The sequence below is a fragment of the Panthera pardus genome, unplaced genomic scaffold, assembly GCF_024362965.1.
Source record: "Panthera pardus isolate Hobbes unplaced genomic scaffold, ASM2436296v1 HiC_scaffold_22, whole genome shotgun sequence".
Classification (NCBI taxonomy): Eukaryota; Metazoa; Chordata; class Mammalia; order Carnivora; family Felidae; genus Panthera; species Panthera pardus.
Window position 1 is genome coordinate 52,162,164 of NW_026526788.1, and position 21,604 is coordinate 52,183,767.

At 39.7% G+C, this 21,604-nt stretch overlaps 1 protein-coding gene across 4 annotated transcripts in view; it reads right to left on the minus strand.

Moving 5' to 3' along the window:
• The window catches only part of IDE (insulin degrading enzyme), a 114,147-nt gene that overhangs the window by 73,165 nt on the left and 19,378 nt on the right, over positions 1 to 21,604 (minus strand). For 3 of the 4 annotated variants that reach the window (XM_019445090.2, XM_019445089.2, XM_053909730.1), the window contains exon 2: positions 652 to 836. In XM_019445090.2, the coding sequence (XP_019300635.2) occupies positions 652 to 836 (185 nt within the window). Of the gene's footprint in view, positions 1 to 651; positions 837 to 4,277; positions 4,405 to 21,604 lie in introns of those variants that run through there. The other variant, XM_019445091.2, reaches the window with a different exon arrangement.

A 21,604-nucleotide genomic window follows, 5' to 3' on the forward strand; every position in this document is an offset into this window, starting at 1 on the left:
AGATTTAGGGTTACCAGCTCTGCTGACTGTGAAATTCTGAGCGCAATACTTTATCTTGACTCACTTTATATATATATATACACATACGTATATATGATCTAGGGAGTTGTGTGAACACAAATTAGATGATATTTGCAAACCACACTACGTTGTACTTGGCAATAATTATTTGTTCAACACTCGATGGTTATTACCTTATTTCCTCAATTTTAAAATGTCATTGAGTTAAAGTTTTTCAGAGAGGAAAATAAGAAAAATACTTATGTACGTATAGACAAGAATCTACTTGATTAAGGCCACATTAAACATGGAAGAAATATCCACACAAGAATCTAGAAAATATGGTATTTCCTAGTATACCAAAAGTGTACAAAAGTAAAAGCATTATCACTGTTACTGTAAAGGATGGGAATTAATTTGCCTGCTGCTAAGTCACCTTAGCTGAGAACCTAACAAAATGACTTGGTAAATAAATGTAAGATTATTTGATTTTGACAAATGTAGATTGCTAATTGGACTATTGTACAAGGTAAGGTACATCAAACTGATAATCATGAGGTCTTTATTTGCACACACATGGCAAGTTGTAATAAATGTCAACATTAGATCAAGAAAACAGAACAAAGCTTAATTCACAATTTTAAATTGTACCTATGTGTACATCAAGTGCTGCCGATGACTTATCCGTGGTCGGATCACTGATAAGAAGTACTTTGATACCATTGGCCAGCTCTAATCCACGGTATTCTCGCTTGTCTTCAGGAGATTTGATAATGTGATTTCCTAGTCTCTTGATAGCTGGATTATTCATCTTGCTGTAAGTCTTTTCTTGGAAGCTGAAAATAAAAACATTAGTAATTGTTGCATTGTAGCTTTTTCTTTTTTTAAGAATAAAGAATAGGGGCACCTGGGTGGCTCAGTTGGTTTAAGCATCCCATTCTTGATTTTGGCTAAGGTCATGATCTCACGGTTCATGGGATCAACCCCCACAACAGGCTCTGTGCTTCATAGCATGGAGCCTGCCTGGGATTCTCTCTTTCTCTCTGCCCCTTCCCCACTGGCAGCGCATGTGCATGCATGCACTCTCAAAATAATAAACATTTTTTAAAAAAGGTTAAAAAAAAGAATACAGAATAATATCAAGCAAACCCATATAATACATCATCAGATAAAAAAATATATCTGGAGGAAACTTTTTTTATAGCTTATCTACAGGGGATAATCATTCCTCTCCTCCCTTTTACCCCTCATTGTTTTGTTAGAGAAATACTAACAATATTGTTTTTGTGGAGTCATATTTGATCTAGGAGAGCACTTGGATGGGGTTTTGAGACAGGATAGGTTGGGCGATGAGCTGGTCAGTATGCTGACCTAGAACAGAGTTTTAATTACCAATAACTGCTTTCCCACATGTTTTGGAAATATTTACTAAAGTAAGATGAGAGGTTGTGTAAGGATTATTACTGGATCAACCAAAAACATTGCTCAACCTAATGACATTCAAAGATAGGGCAGATCTAGAATTCATGGGTCTGATATGCACATGCTCAGAACACAGGGGGCAATCCCCAATGCGAAAAAAAAGTCCTGTAAAGTCCTATACAAAATAAGAGATCTGGGCTTCACTATGAAGATGGCAAAAAAGGGGCACCCGGGTGGCTCAGTTGGTTAAGCATCCGACTTCAGCTCAGGTCATGATCTTGTGGTTTTTGAGTCAGAGCTCCGCATCAGGCTCTGTGCTGACGGCTTAGAGCCTGGAGCCTGCTTCGGATTCTGGATCTCCCTCTCTCTCTGCCCCTCCCCCACTGGCAGCGCATGCTCTAAGATAAACAATAAAAAATGTTTTTAAAAAAAGAAAGCAAAAGAAAAAACAAAACTACAAACAAAAAGTGGGAAGGACCCAAGTAATTTTTATAATATGGTGAAGAATTGAATGCCAGAGCAACAACAGTCCAGTGATCTTAACAAGAATGCAAGATAAGTTCTCTTACAAAGGACTTCCCATCCTCTGATAGTCCTCTCCTTCCCTCTCTAGAAAAGCTGAGTTACAGGATGTGCTATTAGCACACAGAATTCCGTGGGAGTGTTTGGTATTAGTGTAGAAGGGATTTTCCAGAATCTGAAATATGCATGTTTTTGAGACTAAGAGTAGATGCTATTTGTGTCTATGTTGGGGATCATTTAAGAGACAAAAATCAGCCTGTTATTATCGGTAGGCCAATAAAACTAATCAGGTAAAGCCCCAAACATCCGAGACTACAGAGGAAAAATGACCCTATGCTAGCATATTTTCTTTTTACCTGGAAGACAAAAGAAGTAGATCTGACTGCTTCTTAAAGACAGATAGACATCCAGATTTAAAGGTAAATCAGAAGGGGCATAAGTAGGCATTCAATTATTTTCAAGAATTTTTTTGCGCATTAAAATATCTGGAAACTAAGGAAGGGAAAAATCCAGTTTGCTTTTACCAGAATACCTTCCTCTCTGAAATTATCTAACTATTCTTCTGGGTAACAATTGATAAACCAAAGAGGTTTGTTCCTATTAATATTGTCCCCTAGATCTCCCTGTAAGAAGACTATTTGAAATTTAAAAATCAATACTATAGGTTAAAAATCACATAGTACTTGGGTACTATGGCTGGCTCAGAAGAGCATACCAACTTTTTTTTTTAATTTTAATTTTTTTTTAACATTTATTTACTTTTGACAGAGAGAGAGAGAGAGAGAGAGAGCGCGCAAGCATGAGTGGGGAGGGGCAGAGAGAGAGGGAGACACAAAATCCAAAGCAGGCTCCAGGCTCCAAGCTGTCAGCACACAGCCCGATGCGGGGCTCGAACCCATGGATCGCAAGATCATGACCCAAGCCGACGTCGGACGCTCAACCGACTGAGCCACCCAGGCACCCCTACCAACCCTTGATTTCAGGGTTGTAAGTCTGAGCCCCACGTTGGGTGTAGAGATTACTTTAAAAAATAATAATAATAATCACATAGTACTTTACACAGATAGTGCTAACAGTCTTGCTTTATTTACAGTAAAAAAAAAAGTTCTTGAAAAACAAAGCATAAAAATAATACTAACATTTTTGGGGATATAAGGTCACTAACTGGAAATTTTAAGAGTAATCTGGACACTATAAAGTATTATTAACTACTCTTTTCTACTTCATTAGCCATAAGCCACTTATGTCAAAGACAGATGAAAATATCTGAGTGCTAAGTATTAAAAAAGGTGTTTTATGGTTAAAAGAATCTCAGGGTAACAGAAAATGTTCCACCTAAGCCTTCAAAGAGGGACACGAGAATAATAATCCTGGTTAAGGTACTTCCCAAAGGACAATATGTTTGAACTGCAACAAACGTCTTAGTACAGAGCTGATTTCGAAGACTTTAATTTGGGTTAAGATTAAATAAGGCATGAGACAGCCTCCATTAAGACTCCCAAGAAGGGCAGCAGACAGTAAGAAAGCTTAGTTAGTGTGCACCACAGAGAATAGCCTCTGCTCCCTCCCGTAAGGCTCTATCTACTAGAGGGAGGGAGGGTTTGGGATTTCACTAAGTGGGAGCAAAACCCAAAGGCTATTTATTGATTCCATTGCCATTGTGTTCACCTAGCTTCCCCTCCAGTGCTCGCCCCAGTTAGTCTGACCTAGGGGAAGCTAGGGCCACATATGACTAAAATGTGATGATGATGATGATGGAGCTCTAAAAAGTCTGTCCAACCCACAGCTGTGATGGGGAGATGAAATACATCTCACTTTGGTAGGACAAGTTGTCTTTTTCTGTGGGAGGTGAAAAATTCATCAGAAGTAAGATAACCACCCTCGACTACAGGCTACATTCTGTACCTTTTTTCAGGGCTCAATTTCCCTTGTCCAGATTTCCTTTTTTTTTTTTTTTTTTTTTTGAGGAAAAAAGTATGTACCATCAAGTTCCTCACAGGCATGTACAGAAGTTATCTAGATACTGAAGCCATGCCTGACTGATATCCCTAGTATGGTTGAGAGCAAAGAGATGGATTTATTCTCTAGGTCAAATATAAAAATTACTCCAACTACTTTTAGACATTTGAACAAGAGATCAAAGACAACTATAAATTTCTATGCTGGCACTGTTACCCAATCAAATATCATGACTTTTTGAGGAAGTAAAAGCCAAAAGAAACAGTAGCAACATTTTCAAACAAGATCCATCCCCAGCAACCCATATTCCGTAGGCATAGTCTGGACTCCTACAGCATATCTATCAGCACGTCCCACAACAATTTGATTCTCACCTTCTGGAGAACTGAAGGAAATGATCGGGAACTCCTCTGATGATGAATTCATCAACAGCTTGCCTGTCTCTGTATTTATACTCATGAGATCACATCCCAGCTCCCTCATTAGCATAAAGCCTTCACGAGTAATTCTGACTTTCAGATGACAGGCTAGTGCTAACTCAAATGCTTTCCCAGACACTTGATATTTTTAACCTAAGTCAAAATCTTAGGAGCAATAAAATTACTTTCAATTTTACTGACATTATCATACATTGGAAACTTCATAAGGCACAACATTGTCAGTGTGCAGCATTCTAATAAACTGGAGAGAGATTTAATAACTACAGCATCTTTTGTAATTTTGCTCAGAATTTAAAACAATGACTAAAATCACAATAGGTAAAAGCTGGAAGAACCATTACATGTTATCTAGTCCTTTGTAGTTCATGGCCTAGCAGCACTGGTTCTTCCTGAGAGCTTGTTAATGCAAAACATCAGAAACCACCAGAGACCCACTGAGCCAGAATCGGCATTTGAACAAGATCCCTAGGTGGACCAGTCCCCTCATCTTACTTAAAAGGAAACTGAAGCTGAGGGAACTTAAATCACTTGTCCAAGATCATACAGCAAAAAGTTACAATTAAAACTCAACTCTTCCAGTCCTGTGTCCACCCCAGCTCCCCCACAGCCACACGAACATTTAAGGAGGTCTATTTAGGTGCAGACACTACATCATGTATGTTAGCTCTAACAACCAGTACCCCAAAGCCCAAGGGCTTTCTGAAGGAACCCAGACTAGTGATAAGAAAACAGGTCAACAGCTTTAAAGTGTGGTGACAAGGTTGTTCCTGGGGTACTATGGGAGCCAAGAAATGGGCACCCAAGTCTATCTAGGAGGGGAGAAGGGAAAAGAGAGGAGGTAAGTGGAAGCGTGCCAAATAAAAGGACACACCTGAGCAAAGGATGCATAGTGAGAAAAAAACAGGCACAGAGCAGAAAAACAAGCAGTTGGTATTAAAGAACTACAACCAGAACTTCCCCTGAAAGAGTATGGATTTTTATCTAGCCGTGTGAAGACCTAAACTGCATGTTTGCAAAATCAAATTCCCAAACAGGTCATTTCCAAATTCCCATACCAAGAAGAAATTTTTAATGCAAATAATCTTTTACTCCAATGACCTTTTGCAGTCTTTTTTCTCATATCTCTTTAAGGGTTTCACAGCCTATTTAACAGGAGATTGAAAATGTTTACTGTGCCTTTTGCTCTCTACCCACTTGCACAGCCCCAGACATATTTAAAGTTAGACCTCATCTATTTCTAATTTCTAAACGGATGACCTATAAAACCAAACAGGTGAGTGACCAGGCTAATAGCAAAATTATGAATCAAAACCTCCCTTCTGTGGAATCCATCCACCCACTCCTAAAATCATAAGCAGAAGTGGAGCTTGCCTATGGTGCTTCTCAATGGGGAGAAGGCACCCAGAGAGAAAATGCCTGAAATCAAAACTATACCATAAACCATAAACATCCTTTCTTCCTTGAGAAGGGCAGAGGTAAGACAGAATATCAAAGTAATGATGGTATGAGCCCTAGGATGCTTCCATATAAGACCACATATTCTCAAATACTATTCATGATACTTGACCTAAAAAATCACAACATATCTCAGGGAAGCATGTACCTATGGCTCTCCAGTTATAGAGACCAGTATACCTAAATCATATACCAGCTAGATCATAAAGGTGGGTATAAACTAAAACCCTGTCAATTAAATCTTATTTTCCTGTGATGAGACGCTTTGCCTTTGTTCCAGGCAGAATGTCATCTGTTCTAACTCTGTGCCCTCTGGAAAGAAGTTTGCTATGAAGAAATAAACACTTAAATGGATTAAGGGTGGTTGCAATTGAAAGGAATCCTACAGCAGCATCATTTTAGAGATAAGTCTTTTGCAAATTTTTAGTTTTGATGCATCCATATCAATAGCTGTTCATTTTAAAAGTGACAAACTTGGAGCACCTTGGTGGCTCAGTTGGTTAAGCATCCGACTTCGGCTCAGGTCATGATCTCACAGTTCGTGGGTTTGAGCCCTGCGTCGGGCTCTGTGCTGATAGCTCAGAGCCTGGAGCCTGCTTGGGGTATTGTGTCTCCCTCTCTCTCCACCTCTCCCCAGCTTGCACTCTGTCTCTCTCTCTCAAAAATAAATAAACATTGGGGTGCCTGGGTGGCTCAGTCGGTTGAGCATCCGACTTCAGCTCAGGTCATGATCTCATGGTCTGTGAGTTCGAGCCCTGCATCGGGCTCTGTGCTGACCGCTCAGAGCCTGGAGCCTGCTTCGGATTCTGTGTCCCTCTCTTGCTCTGCTCCTCCCCCGCTCATGCTCTGTCTCTCTCTCTCTCTCTCTCTCTCTCTCAAGAATAAATAAAACATTAAAAAAAAAATTTAAAAAATAAATAAAATAAATAAATAAATAAACATTAAGAAAAAATTTTTTTAAAAGTCACAAGCTTAACATGGAACACTTTATAGAGGCTTTATGGAGGTTGAAGCAAATGAACAAAACCTCCATTTTATACCTCTTACCATAGCTACTTAACTACAGGTTTCTTACAGTTGTAGTATGGGGACTAGGGTGTCTCACACCTTCTTCCTTCTTCCATAGGTAGCCTTTAGGCTGTCAAAAAATTTAAGATGCCACAGTACAAAACCCAAACTAGCAATTACTCTCATTGTTTAAAGTGGCATATGCTTAATAAACTGGTCATTTAATTTTCCCAGTCTCCCTAAGTGACAGGCCACAGCGCTGTTGATGGTCATCCTCCTCCACCTCAGAAGAGGAAACAAAAGCTCAGTGATTAAGTGACTTGCCCAAGGGCATTTACATAATTGATTTGTGGCACAGCTGGAACTATAGAAAGAGGAAGCGTGGGAAGGAGGAGCTGAAGGTGGTACTTAAGGAAACATATATCTGGCTTTCTTCCTCAGTTCCCAATTACCACCCCCACAGCCCTGCCCTGACCCCATTCCCCTCCCTTACAATCCCAAATAACAAAAACAAGGAAACAAAAATTAAAATAGGTCAAAATAAATGCTCCCAGGAGAGTCTTCAGTTCTTTTACTTTTTTCTCCCCATAGAAAACAGAGATAGATAGTGGAAGGAGCCTGGAAGAATGCTTCTAATCTGCCAAAGGAGTCCCTGTACTGAGAACCATATTACCTCATGATACTTTGGTAATAAAAAATAAATAGGAAAAGGTATGGCAGGATTAAATGTATAGCAGGTTTAAAGAGAAAGAAGAGTGTGTATAATTGTCTCAAGCATGAAAGGAGATATGATAATAGTTACTACAGTAGATACGGTGGGGTTAAAGCTAATTTATTTTTCAGAAGCATACATTAAGCCACGGGAATGGAAAAAAGGAGAAAAATCATAATCATCTTGGTAGATGCAGAAAAAGCATTTAACAAAATTCAACAACGTGTCTTTTTTAAAAAGTCTGCAAAATGGGGTACCTAGGTGGCTCAGTTGGTTGTGTATCCAACTCTTGATTTCAGCTCAGGTCATGATCCCAAGGCCGTGGGATGAAGTCCCTGCTTAGGATTCTCTCTCTCTCCCTCTGCCCCTCTCCCTGCTTGCACACTCTCTCTCTAAAATAAATTTAAAAATTAAAACTAAAAAAAGTCTGCAAACTAGAAATAGGAGGGAGAAAATTCCCTCATCTGAAAAAACATCCACAAAAACTACAGCAATTATCATACTCAGTGGTAACATAATGCAGATACCCCCAACCCCCTTCCTCACAAACAGGAGGTCACTATCCTCTTCTATTCAACAATGGACTACCAATTCTGACCAGTCCAATAATGCAAGAAAAAGAAAACACATAAAGATGATAAAGGGGAAAAACAACATTATTCATAGATGACACGACTATGTATGAAGGGGTTCAGAGCAAGTCTCCCCAAAATGTGCCACTTTGGCATGTGGACTATTTTGAGCTGAAGGCTCAAGAGAAACTTTGGCCCCTCATGTACCTACAAGAATCTAAATTGGAGTTCCTTCCCAGAAGTAGAGTTATTATCAGAGATAAATTTTATCTGAGTGACTCATGTATATAGGGGGCAAACATCTAATTATCAAATATCTGTTCTTTCTCCTGTCCTGTGAACTTCCCTCCTCCTCTTTAAGGCCCCAGACCCTATTCCATTCCCTAGCTCAGGATGGCATATATACCTCATTTTACCTTTCTGTCTTTGAACCTCTCATCCATGCAGGATGCAGAACTCACAAAATTAAACTGGATTTTCTCATGTCAATTTAATTCTTAGACCAGCCAAAAGAACCTTTGATGGTAGAGGAAAACTTGTCCTCCCTAACTATGTCAATAGAAAACCCCAAGAATATACTAACAGCTTCCATTTTTGGATAGGATAATAACAGGTCATAACCAGATTCACCTTCAATAAATAGAAAAAGCCATGATAAATTAGAAAATCGTATTTTCAAAGATGTTGGAGAGTTGTGGAAGAAATGAGAATTGGATGAAGTACAAATCCCAGATGGGAGAGCCCTCTGAGATGAGCTGATGATCATCACCTGTCTTCTTCTCTGGGGCTATTTGCCAATTCTGAATGTAGACTGAAGATCACACTAGGCCCAAGCAGAAGAACTCTACTCAGAGAAGATAAATAGAGGCTTTGGGGGATGCACGAGTTTGGTGTGACAGATTAAAGGCCCAAGATGCCCCAAATCCACAGCTGATTTTTGCCACAGGACATTTTCTGAGCTATCACTACATACCCACCAGAATGGCTAAAATGAAAACGATGGAAAACACCAAGTGATAGAGAAGTTATAGGGTAACCCAAACTCTCATACACTGGTAGTGAGAATGCAAACTGGTAAAACCATTTTTTAAAAACTGGCAGTCTATATTAAAGCAGACAGTATGACATAACAATTCATACATTAGATATATATCTGAAACGAATGCATTTATATGTTCATAGCAATACTATTCATAATAGCCCAAACTAGAAATGATCAAATGTCAATTAACAGTGAAAAGATAGACTGTGATATATTCACGCAATGGAATAGTATGCAACAGTGAAAATGAAAAGCCTAGAACAAGGCACAAGGAGGATAAATCTCACTAACATAAGGCAGAATGAAAGAAGCTGTATGCAAATACTGTATACTTCCATTTACATAAAGTGCAAGAACAGGTAAAATCAAGCTAACAAGACTTTTATCAAGATACTGGTGGGGCGCCTGGGTGGCTTGGTCGGTTAAGCGTCCGACTTCAGCTCAGGTCATGATCTCATGGTCTGTGAGTTCGAGCCCCTCGTCGGGCTCTGTGCTGACAGCTCAGAGCCTGGAGCCTGCTTCCGATTCTGTGTCTCCCTCTCTCTCTGACCGTCCCCCGTTCATGGTCTGTCTCTCTCTGTCTCAAAAATAAATAAACGTTAAAAAAAAAAAAGAATCAGAAAACTTCAAAAAAAAAAAAAAAAAAGATACTGGTTACTCTTGGGGGCAGGGAGCAATCGTCAGAAGGAAGTATGAGGGAGGCTTCTAGGATGCTGGTCACACGCCGATTATAGAGATATACTCAGTTTGTGAAAAGTCATCAACCTGAACACTTATGATATATTTTAAGTTCTTTAATAGAATTTTTGAAAATACCACAAATCAGTAAAATAAAGGAGGAAGGGGATACATGAATTACTCAAGGCTATAATTATCATGCACAAAAAAGTCATCTTGGAAATGGTACCACAAAGATCCTGAGAAGTAGCTGTCCAAATCTAACAAGTGCTAAACCAGGAAGGCTACGAAACAATAGTCCAATTAACATGATTATCTAACCCTTCTCAGGTGTGTCCTGAGACAATTATTTCTGTTGATGTCATCTTAGCCACAAGAAATAGGAGGCCCATATAAGTACAGCATGAGTCAATTTAACCAAGTCAATAATAAATTATGATGTTAAATATTTTAACTCAAGTCTTTACTCATTATGTATGATTTGAAAACCAGTTTTGAGTAATTATTTTTATTTATTTTTTTTTGAGTAATTACTTTAAACCTCAGAATTTAAAAATAAAACACTCCAAAAATAAATAAATAAATAAAAATAAAAATAAAACACTCCCAGGGGCACCTGCGTGGCTCAGTCAGTTAGTGTCCAACTTAGGCTCAGGTCATGATCTCACAGTTGGTGGGTTTAAGCCCCATGTTGGGCCCTGTGCTGACAGCTCAGAGCCTGGAGCCTGCTTCGGATTCGGTGTCTCCCTCTCTCTCTGCCCCTCCCCCACTCGTGTTCCATCTCTCTCTCTCTCTCAAATATATATATATATATATATATATATATATATATATATATATATATATATATATATATAAAATAAAAAATAAAGCACAGCAACCAAGAATGACAACAATAAATGCAACCCAAATAAAAGCAAAATGATCAAACTTTAAATTCTCCCCTCAACAATTTTCAACATTTACATCAAACAGCTTTTTTGTTTATTTTTGAGAGAGAGCATGAGCAGGGGAGGTACAGACAGAGGGACAGAGGATCCAAATCAGGCTCTGTGCTGAGCAGCAAGCCTGGTGTGGGGCTTAAACTCACGAACCACAAGATCATGACCTGAGCCACGCCAACAGAGCCACCCAAGCGCCCCTACATCAAACAACTTCTAACCCAGGATTTGAATTAGGTTCTTTATTTTAATCCTTTTTAATGTTTATTTATTTTGAGAGAGAGCACACGCGCGCGCGTGTGTGAGACAGAGAGACAGAGAGAGAGACAGAGACAGAGGGAGAGTACCCCAAGTAGGCCCTCCTGTACTATTAGCACAGAGCCCGATGAGGGGCTTGAACTCACGAATCATGAGATAACAACCTGAGCCAAAATCAAGAATCAGACATTCAACCGAGCCACCCAGGCAGAGGGGTCTCATCTAGTCTTGCCAATCAAGAGTCATGTGCAGTGTTCATATGAGTCTGTTAAACTGACAGAGGTAACAAAAATTTCATCAGACTTGAACAGCCTTTACAGCATTTCTCCTCTAAAATAGGTATAAAAAAAATCAAGAAAAAAAAAACTTCATCAAGGCACAGTGTCTGGTACATAGTAGGCACCCACAAATGTAACCTTATATTATAATCATCATTACTACGGTCCCACAGGGATGAGATGCAAATAGAACCAGCTCAACAACCACCATATTATTACTAGCGTTCTTATCACATACTCATGCAAATTCCAGCTGTATGTTGTCACCTCTAGAGGTCAAAAACATTCACTGGACAGGCTGGTAATAGCATGGTACTTTATAAGATTATCAGAAAAACAGGTATATAATTATCCCTTTATAGATGCCATAGGCAAGCCACTGTTTTTGTCAGTGGTTCTCAACAGGTGACAATTTTGTGGGACCTTTGACAATGTGTCACAATTGAATTGCTGCAACTAAAAGGTCAAACTGGTAACCAGGGAGTAGAGGCCAGGGATGCTGCTAAGCATGTTACAATGCACAGAACAGTCCCTACCACACAACAAAGAATTATCTGGTCCAAAATGTCAGTAGGGTAAAAGGTAGAAGACCCTAGTTTATAGTTCTAACATTGTCATCCAAAAATAATGGATGAGAATCACTGAGACCAATTTAATCCACTTAAAATAAAACCAGGAGAGGGGCGCCTGGGTGGTCGGTTGAGCGTCTGACTTCAGCTCAGGTCACGATCTCGCGGTCCGTGAGTTCGAGCCCTGCGTTGGGCTCTGGGCTGATGGCTCGGAGCCTGGAGTCTGCTTCCGATTCTGTGTCTCCCTCTCTCTCTGCCCCTCCCCCGTTCATGCTCTGTCTCTGTTTCAAAAATAAATAAACGTAAAAAAAAAAAAAATTAAAAAAAAATTAAACCAGGAGATAGCCTCTTCAAAACAAAGAAAGCTATCTGTATTAAACTCCCATCTACTGGTTTATTTTAAAAATCTAAACCAGGGGCCACCTGGGTAGCTGTCAGTTGAGCATCCGACTTTGGCTCAGGTCATGATCTCACAGTTCATGGGTTCAAGCCCTGCATCAGGCTCTGTGCTGATAGCTTGGAGTCTGGAGCCTACTTTGGATTCTGTGTCTCCTTCTCTCTGCCCCTTCCCTGCTCGCGCAGTCTCTCTCTCTCAAAAAATAAGTATTAAGAAAAAATTTTTAAATAAAAAAATAAAAATCTAAACCAGAAAAGGATTAAAGACAGGGAAAAACTGATAAGGAAGGAGAGAGAGGAAAGGTTTGCAGAAACCCTCTGAGTAAGCAATCTTGTGCATAAATAAAGGGATCTGCCTCAAAAAAGGAGCATAGCGGGGCGCCTGGGTGGCTCAGTCGGTTGAGTGTCCGACTTCGGCTCAGGTCATGATCTCACAGTCTGTGAGTTCGAGCCCCGCGTCGGGCTCTGTGCTGACAGCTCAGAGCCTGGAGCCTGCTTCGGATTCTGTGTCTCCCTCTCTCTCTCCCCCTCCCCTGCTCATGCTCCATCTCTCTCTGTCTCAAAAATAAATAAAAACATTTAAAAAATTTAAAAAAAAAAAAAAAAGGAGCATAGCAAGGGCACAGAGACAGATCCTTACTAAATGCTCAGTTAGCATTTTACACAGCACATGCTCTTTATAGGGATTATACTCTCAATGAACCCGATATCTCAGAGGTTATCTCAGGATCTATCATCCTATGCCCATTTTTCCTGAAGGGGGAAATTAAACCTCATAAAAGTAATTTGGTTAGGGCCACACAGGCATCAAAGAACTAGGATTCAAACCCAAGTCTTTAGACACCAAGGCACCATGCTCTTTACTTCTACCAAATTAAAAAATGTATCTTCTGTACCGAGATTACACTCTGAAAGGATACTCACAGAATTGTTGAGTACGGTTAGCTATAGATAGTAGACTATTAGCTGATCTTCATTATTTGTACTTTTCAGAACAGTACAGGAAGGATCCTTGAAAAGATAAAACTTAATGATCTTGAATGTGCTAGGCTGTGTTTACTAAGTATATAACCCAAAGTGAACTTTTTGTTGTTACTTGGAACAGCTACATCACAGTATAACAGGACTAATTAATAAGGAAAAAATCTGGACCCCATATCCATTCATTGTCATTGCTGACAAATTAGTTCCCTTAAGAAACTAGTTTGTTGGCTCACAACTAGAACAATTTCCAAAAGAATTTTTAAAACGGTTTGTGATGAGAGGTGAAGGCTTTAAGCAGACAACGGAACAGAACCCACAGCCTAATTCCAGAATCTACTTTTCACTCAATTGCTGACCTAATGTGGTCTGGCCTAATGTTGCTGTCAATCTGAGGCTTCATTTTCTTTCTTTCTACACCTAGGTTAAGAATTTCAGGGAATTTAGAAAGTAACAGCCTAGACTGTCTCGTTTTTTCATTTTAATTTTTAACAAATGTTTTAAAGTTTTATTTATTTTGAGAGAGAGAGAGAGAGAGAAAGAATGAATGTGTATGTATGTATGTGGGGGAGGGACAGAGAGAGAGAATCCTAAGCAGGCTCTGCTCGGGCTTGAACTCACTACCGGTGAGATCATGACCTGAGATGAAATGAAGAGTCAGATGCTCAACTGACTGAGCTACCAAGGCACCCCACTTTTTTTTTTTTTAAACCACAGATGTTATTTGTTTATTTATTTCAATACAGACTTTGACTTAAGAAAACTCACCCCCCTGGGGCATGTGGGTGGTTCAGCTGGTTGAGCGTCAGACTTCAGCTCAGGTCACAATCTCATAGTTGGTGGGTTCCAGCCTCGAGTTGGGCTGTGTGTGCTGACAGCTCGGAGCCTGGAGCCTGCTTCGGATTCTGTGTCTCCTGTTCTCTCTGCCCCTCCCCAACTCGTGTGCACACGCGCTCTCTCTCTCTCTCTAAAAAGTAAATAAAATTAAAAAAAATTTTTTTTTAATAAAAAAAAATAAAAGAAAAAACCTCACTCCCCTTCCCAAGCCCCATCTAGCTGGCTAACTTTGAAATACCTGTCCTACTGCATCCAAAAATAAATACAGAACACTTTCTTCTCCACTTTACAGCAATGGTGGTGGTGGTGGTGGCGTTTGTCCGCATTTACTGAACATGTAACTATATGGTAGACACATGCATTTCCTCATTTAATTCTCGCCACAAGCCTGTGCAGGAGGTGCCATTACTGTCCCCATTTGCTGATGAGGAAACAGGCCTGAAGAAGGAGTAATAAGTAACAGGTCACAGAGTAAATGGCAGAGTCTAGGCACTGTGGCACCAGAATCCCAAGAGCAATGCAAACCAAAGAATAATTATCTATATCCCCATCCACCCCCAAAAGGATCTGTATCAGAACGATTCTTCCACAATACTAAGACCAAACCATAAAAGGAATGCTTAAATAGTCAAGACTTGTAGGTCAAAGAGTGAAGCCACTTTGTGTTGCCTCAGCAAGGCAAGGCTGGGTTTAATGCTGGAAGGTGGAAGGAGAGCAACTGATGCCTGAGTAGCTAACGAACAATTAGAAAAGTCTTCACTAGTTAGGTCATGTCAGAAGCACCCTACCACTGAGTATCCAAGTAGAGGCTTGGATACTATTCATGATGTGGTTTTCAAACTTTTTTTTTTAAAGCAATGTGTGAATTTGAGACTTTTTTTTTTTAAGGTTTATTTATTTATTTTTGGGAGAGAGAGAGAGAGAGAGAGAGAGAGAGAGAGAGAGAGAGAGAGAGAACAAGCTGAAGAGGAGCAGAAAGAGAGGGAGACACAGAATCTGAAGCAGGCTCCAGAGCCTGATGCGTGGCTTGAACTCACGAACCGTGAGAGATCATGACCTGAGCTGAAGTCAGACACTTAACCAACTGAGCCACCCCGGTGCACCTCAAACTATTTCTTTTAAAGGAAATATTTCTTTCTACCAAAATCTTATGGAAGTATAATTCATAAAACTAAACAATGCTGGTTCAAGAGGAAGTCAGAGACCCTACTCTACCCTCTCAGGGCCCATCAGTTGCAGTGATACTGTCAAAAATTCCCAAGGTTCTGACAATAATAGTTCAAAAATTAATATAGAATCCCAATAAAAACACCAAAATGCTGTATTATGGAGTTAGACAAATTGATATTAAACTTTATTTTATTTATTTAAAGATTTTTTTAATGTTTACTTTGAGAGAAAGAGAGAAAGCACACAAGTTCAGGGAGGGGAAGAGAGAGGGAAAGAGAGAGAGAATCCCAAGTAGGCCCCCTGCTGTCAGCACAGAGCCCAACAAGGGGCTCGATCCCACAAATAATGAGATCATGACCTGAGCCGAAACCAAGAGTCTAATGCTTAACTGACTTAGCCACCCAGGCGCCCTGATAGTAAACTTTTTAAAAAAAATTTTAATGTTCATTTATTTTTTAGAGAGAGAGAGAGAATACATGTGGGAGGAGCAGAGAGAGAGGGAGACAGAGGATCCCAACCAGCTCTGTGCTGATGGCAGAGAGCATGATGCAGGACTTGAACCCACAAACTGTGAGATCATGACCTGGGCTGAAGTTGGACATTTAACCCACTGAGCCACCCAGGTGTCCCCCAACATTAAACTTTATACAGAAAACAAATATTAAGAATACCGCCTGGGTGGCTCAGTCAGGTAAGCATCCGACTTCAGCTCAGGTCGTGATCTCACGGCTGGTGGGTTCAAGCCCCCGAATGGGGCCCTGTGCTGACAGCTCAGAGCCTAGAGCTGCTTCGGATTCTGTGTCTCCCTCTCTCTCTGCCCCCCCTCCCCGTTCTCTCTCTCTCTCTCTCTCAAAAATAAACAAACATTAAAAATAATAATAATAAGGGGCGTCTGGGTGGTTCAGTCAGTTGTGTCCCACTTCAGCTCAGATCATGACCTTGCAGTTCGTGGGTTTGAGCCCCACATCTGGCTCATGCTGACAGCTCAGAGCCTGAGCCTGCTTCAGATTCTGTCTCCCTTTCTGCCCCTCCCTGGTTCACACTCTGTCTCTCTCTCTCTCTCAAAAATAAACACTGAAGAAGAAGAAGAATAGCTAGGAAAACACTGAGAAGAATAACTTTAAGTGGGATACTAGACTCCCCAGACATTAAAATATACTATAAAGTCTCTATGAAAACAGTACGGTACTGGCTCATCACAAAGACAAATTAGTAGCAAAGACTAGAAAGAACAGAAGTAGGCCCAAATATATACAGAAATTTAGTATTTGACAAAAGTAGCATTTCAAGTGGGTAAAAAAACAAACTCTTTAACAAATGGTGTTTGGAACACTGAGTAGCCTTTGGAAAAAAATAAAAGATCCATATCTAACACCACTCAAAATTAAATTGCCAAAGGATAAGGAAATTAAATACAAAAAATGAAACTGTTTAAGTACTAGGAGAAAAAACACTGGAATTCTTCTTTAACCTTGGTATAGGGAAAGGCTTTCTTTTTTTTTTTGTTGAGATAGAGAGAGCATGAGCAGGGGAGAGGCAGAGAGAGAGAGAATCCCAAACAGGCTCTGCACCAGCATTGCAGAGCCCGGAGCAGGGCTCAAACTCACAAACCCATGAGATCATGACCCGACACGAAATCAAGGGTCTAAGGTCTTACCAACTGAGCCACCCAGGCGCCCCAAGGCCTTCTAACTTTCTGATTAAAAAATTCCAAGGGTATGAATTAAAGATATAAACTACAGAGGGGTGCCTGGGTGGCTCAGTCAGTTAAGCATCTGACTTTGGCTCAGGTCATGATATCAAGGTCTGTGAGTTCAGAGCCTGGAGCCTGCTTCGGATTCGGTGTCTTCCTCCCTCTCTGCCCCTCCCCCATTCATGCTCTGTCTCTCTCTGTCTCTCAAAAATAAACATTAAAAAAAACAGATATAAACTAAAGATCTCATAGATAAAACTAAAAACTCTGAAGAGAACACAGAGCTTCACAACACTGGATCTGGCAATGATTCTTTGGATATACCAAAAGCACAGGCAATAAAAGAAAAAAATGGCCATCGGGAAAAAAAAAATGTACATAAGCAACAAAGCAAAAGGCAACCTGCGGATGGGAAAAAAAAATATATTTGCAAATCATATTGATGAGTTAATATCCAGAATATACAAAGAACTCCTATAATGCAACAACTGGGCAAAGGTTGAGGCATCTGGCTGGCTCAGTTGGTGAATTGTGGGACTCTTGAGCTCAGTGTGGTGGGTTTGAGCCCCACATTGGGTGTAGAGATTACTAAAAAATAAAATCTTAAAAGAAAGAGAGAGGTGGGGGGAGCACCTGAGTGGCTTAGTCGGTTGAGCTTCTGACTCTTGGTTTCAGCCTAGATCACAATCTCACAGTTTGTGAGTTCGAGCCCTACACAGGGCTCTGTGCTAACAGTGTGGATGCTGACAGCTTGGGATGCTCTCTCTCTCTCCCTTTGGGATTCTCTCTTTCTTCTCCCCCCCTGCCCCTCCCCCACTTGTGCTGCCTTCCTCTCTCTCTCTCTCTCTCTCTCTCTCTCTCTCAGAATGAATAAACTTAAAAGGGGGGGGGGGGGCAAAAGGAGTTAAATGAACATTTCTCCAAAGAAAATATATGTAACAACATCGCTCATCATTAGAGATACGCAAATCAAAACCACAAAGAATTACCAATGGATGACTATTATCAGAATTTAAGTATTGGCAAGAATGTAGAACAAATGGGAGTGCTTGGCTGGCTGAGCCAGTAAGGTGTGCGACTCTTGATCTCAAGGTTGTGGGTGTGAGTCCCACACTGGGCGTAGAGATTACCTAAAAGAATAATTTAAAAATATATATATTAGAAAAAGAATGTGGAAGAAATGAAACCCTTGTGCACTTTTAGAATGTAAAATGCTGCAGCAATATGGAAAACAGTATGGCAGTGCCTCAGAAAATTAAAACTACTATATAATCCAGCAACTCCACTTCTGGGTATATGCCCCGAGAAATGAAAGGACTCAAACAGATATCTGTACCATATTAACGGCAGCATTATTTACAATAGCCAAAAGACGGAAGCAGCCCAAGAATCTCTTGATGGATGAAAACAAAATGTGGTACATACAATGGAATATTATTCAGCTTTAAAAAGGAAATTCTGATACATGCTACAATATGGATTAACCATGAAGACATTACACTAAGCCAATAACAAGGGGACAAGGACTGTAAAGTCCACTTATATGTGGTACCTTAGTAGTCAGATTCAGAGACAAAGTAAAACGATAGTTGCCAGGGGCTGAGAGAGGAGACTGGGTAGTTACTGTTTGCTGGGTACAGAGTTTCAGTTTGGGAAAATAATAAAGTTCTGGAGATGGATGGTGGTGATGGCTGCCCCAAAATGTGATGTACTCAGTACCACTGAACTATACATTTAAAATCAATCAGGATGAGGAGTGTGCAAAATAAAATAAAAACACTGAGAGGGGCACCTGGGTGGCTCAGTCGGTTAAGCATCGATTCTTAAGGTCGGCTCAGGTCATAATCTCATGGTCGTGAGACTGAGCCCCCATGTTGGGCTCTGTGCTGGGTGTGGAGCCTGCTTAAGATTCTCTCTCCCTCTCCCCTCTGCCCCTCTCCCCCCACTGCCTCTTTCTCTCTCAAAAACAAAAACACTAACAAACAAACCTAACTGTATTATAAACGAATATAATCATACTAAAGGAGCTAAGAAAGAAATGAACTAACCTAACTGTGGAAAATAGTATTCTGAATGGATACAGTTTCTAGGCTAAGGACAAAAAGAACTGTACATAAATGTTATAATTTAGTTATCAAAAGTGTTCCTTACAGAGGTTTAGGTTAACAATCATGAAATTAGAATTAAGTAAATAAATATGTGTATGTATGCTAGAATCAATCAAATAAATTATGGGTAATGAAATCCAGTGTACTCATGGTTAGAGAAAAAAGTTTTAAAGGAAAAAGACTCAAATAAATTTTGTAGTACCAAATTTCAATCAGCAGTATTAATACAAACTCCTGACTGTGAATATATACAGACACAGAAATATAAATATGTGTATGTGTACGAGTAGCTACACTGCCCACTAAAAGCAATGACACCTCAGTCACAGTGAGTACATCTAGGGCCCAGATCTCGGTCCCTAAACATCATTTTCCAATAAGAGGAATCAAGTGGTTGACTCTAGAGCTAGGGCAAAGAAAATACAAGTTAAGCCTGAAACACCATATAATGTCAAAAGTAAAGATATTCTCTAAAGAAGATGGGGGCTCACCCAAAGGAGCTCCTAATGACCAAAGCTAGAACACTTTGAGTGATAAAATGACAGCAATGAATTTTAATCCACAGAATAAAATAAATACTGTGAGTCCGCATTGCTACAAACAAGTAAATAAACGAGACAGAAAAAGTCTACCTCACAGAATTTCAATTAGTAATAAAGAAGGAAAGAGGGAAATAATCAGTAGGTGCAATAATAAATGCACAGACAAGATCTACCTACAAGTGGATGCTAAAAGGTTTGAGGTAAAAAAGGATTTGCATAGTCCCAAAGTATCTCCCTCAAGATATTTATTAACTACAAAGGTAAAGACACTATTTTCTTATTCTTGATAATTATACTATGATGATATATGAGGTAAGTATATTATTTTTGCAACTTTTCTGTAAGTCTAAATTAGTTCAAAATTTAAAGTTTTTTTAAATTAATAAAAATATATCTGTATCCAGATATATCTGCACCTACCCACTCCCTCCTCAAAAAAAAGCTAATGCAGAAGGATTTCTACATTACATTAGAGAAGATGTTAGAGCCAGGATTCTATGCTACTAGAAGGCCAAAGCTAGAAAAAAACTAAACGTTTATTAAAGGTTTTCCTAAGATACGGACAAATAAGCACTGGTATATGCTACAACATAGATAAACTCTGAAAACACTATACCAAGCAAAAGCAGACCAAAGAACACATACTGTATCATTGTATTTATTTTTTAAATTTTATTAAAAAAATTTTTTTAATGTTTATTTATTTTTGAGAGAGAGACGGAGTGCAAGCTGGGGAGGGGCGGAGAGAGAGGGAGACACAGAACCTGAAGCAGGCTCCAGGCTCCAAGCTGTCAGCACAGAGCCCGACGCAGGGCTCAAACTCATGAACCACGAGATCATGACCTGAGCTGAAGCTGGACATTTAACTGACTGAGCCACCCAGACGCCCCAGTATCATTCTATTTATATGAAATATCCAGAATATGTAAATCCATAGAGACAAAAAGATGGTTGCTTGGGGCTGGAAAAAGAGGAAAATAGGGAGTCCCTGCTAAGGGATACAAGATTTCTTTCTGAGGTGATGAAAATGTTTAAAATTGTTTGTGGTGACAGCTGCACAGATCTTTGAATATAGTGAAAACCACCAAGTGGTATACTTTATTATTTTTTGTGTGTGTATGACCCTACCACACTCCTGAATGGTGTACTTTAAGAGGATGAATTGTTCAGTATCAATAAAGCTGTTACAAATTATGTGTGTGTGTGTGTGTGTGTGTGTGTGTGTGTATGTGTGGCATTCACATATTATATGCATATATATAAAACATTTACGTATATACACATGTGTATGTATATATATATAAAACATTACATACGTTACTACAACCCCTGGCTTATTCATTACTCTAATATTCACAGAAAGATGTTTTCTATTTTGCTGAATCGTGATAATGTTAGCACTAGTTTGGCCTGCTGGTTTTAAGCACAAATATTCATTTTACCTTAAAAAAAAAAGTCTGTTTTAACCATGTATCTAACTGGCCAGATAGTCTTATCTATTCAGCTTCTAGGAATGGAATCTTCCCAGTGTGAGGGTCCCCATCTGCCTTATTTATATGACCTGACCTACAGGTAATATAAAATATATGTATATGTACATATATATACACACATACATACATATAATACATATATACACATATATACACATATGTACATATATAATAAGTATATGCATATAATGCCGTCTTCTTGCTTCTCAGTCTTCCTCGCACTGTTAAACTCATCATCTTCTTGAAAGACTGTACACTAATTTTTCTCCTTTCCTGCTCTCTTCTCGTTGGGCATCTGTAGAGACACCTCAAAGGCGGCAGAAGTGACCTGCTACATCTCTTACACGTGTCCACCTAGCTCAGGCCAACAGTTTTCACTTTCCTAGAAGCAAATTTAACATGCTCTTCTATACCCACCCACTCTCATCCCATCCTCTCGCCTAGGTTCCAGACAAAGGTGAATTTGGAGGCAGCAGAGCTGTCTGAATTAAACTTCTTAAGAGCTGTGGGAATTTTTATGTCTCTGTT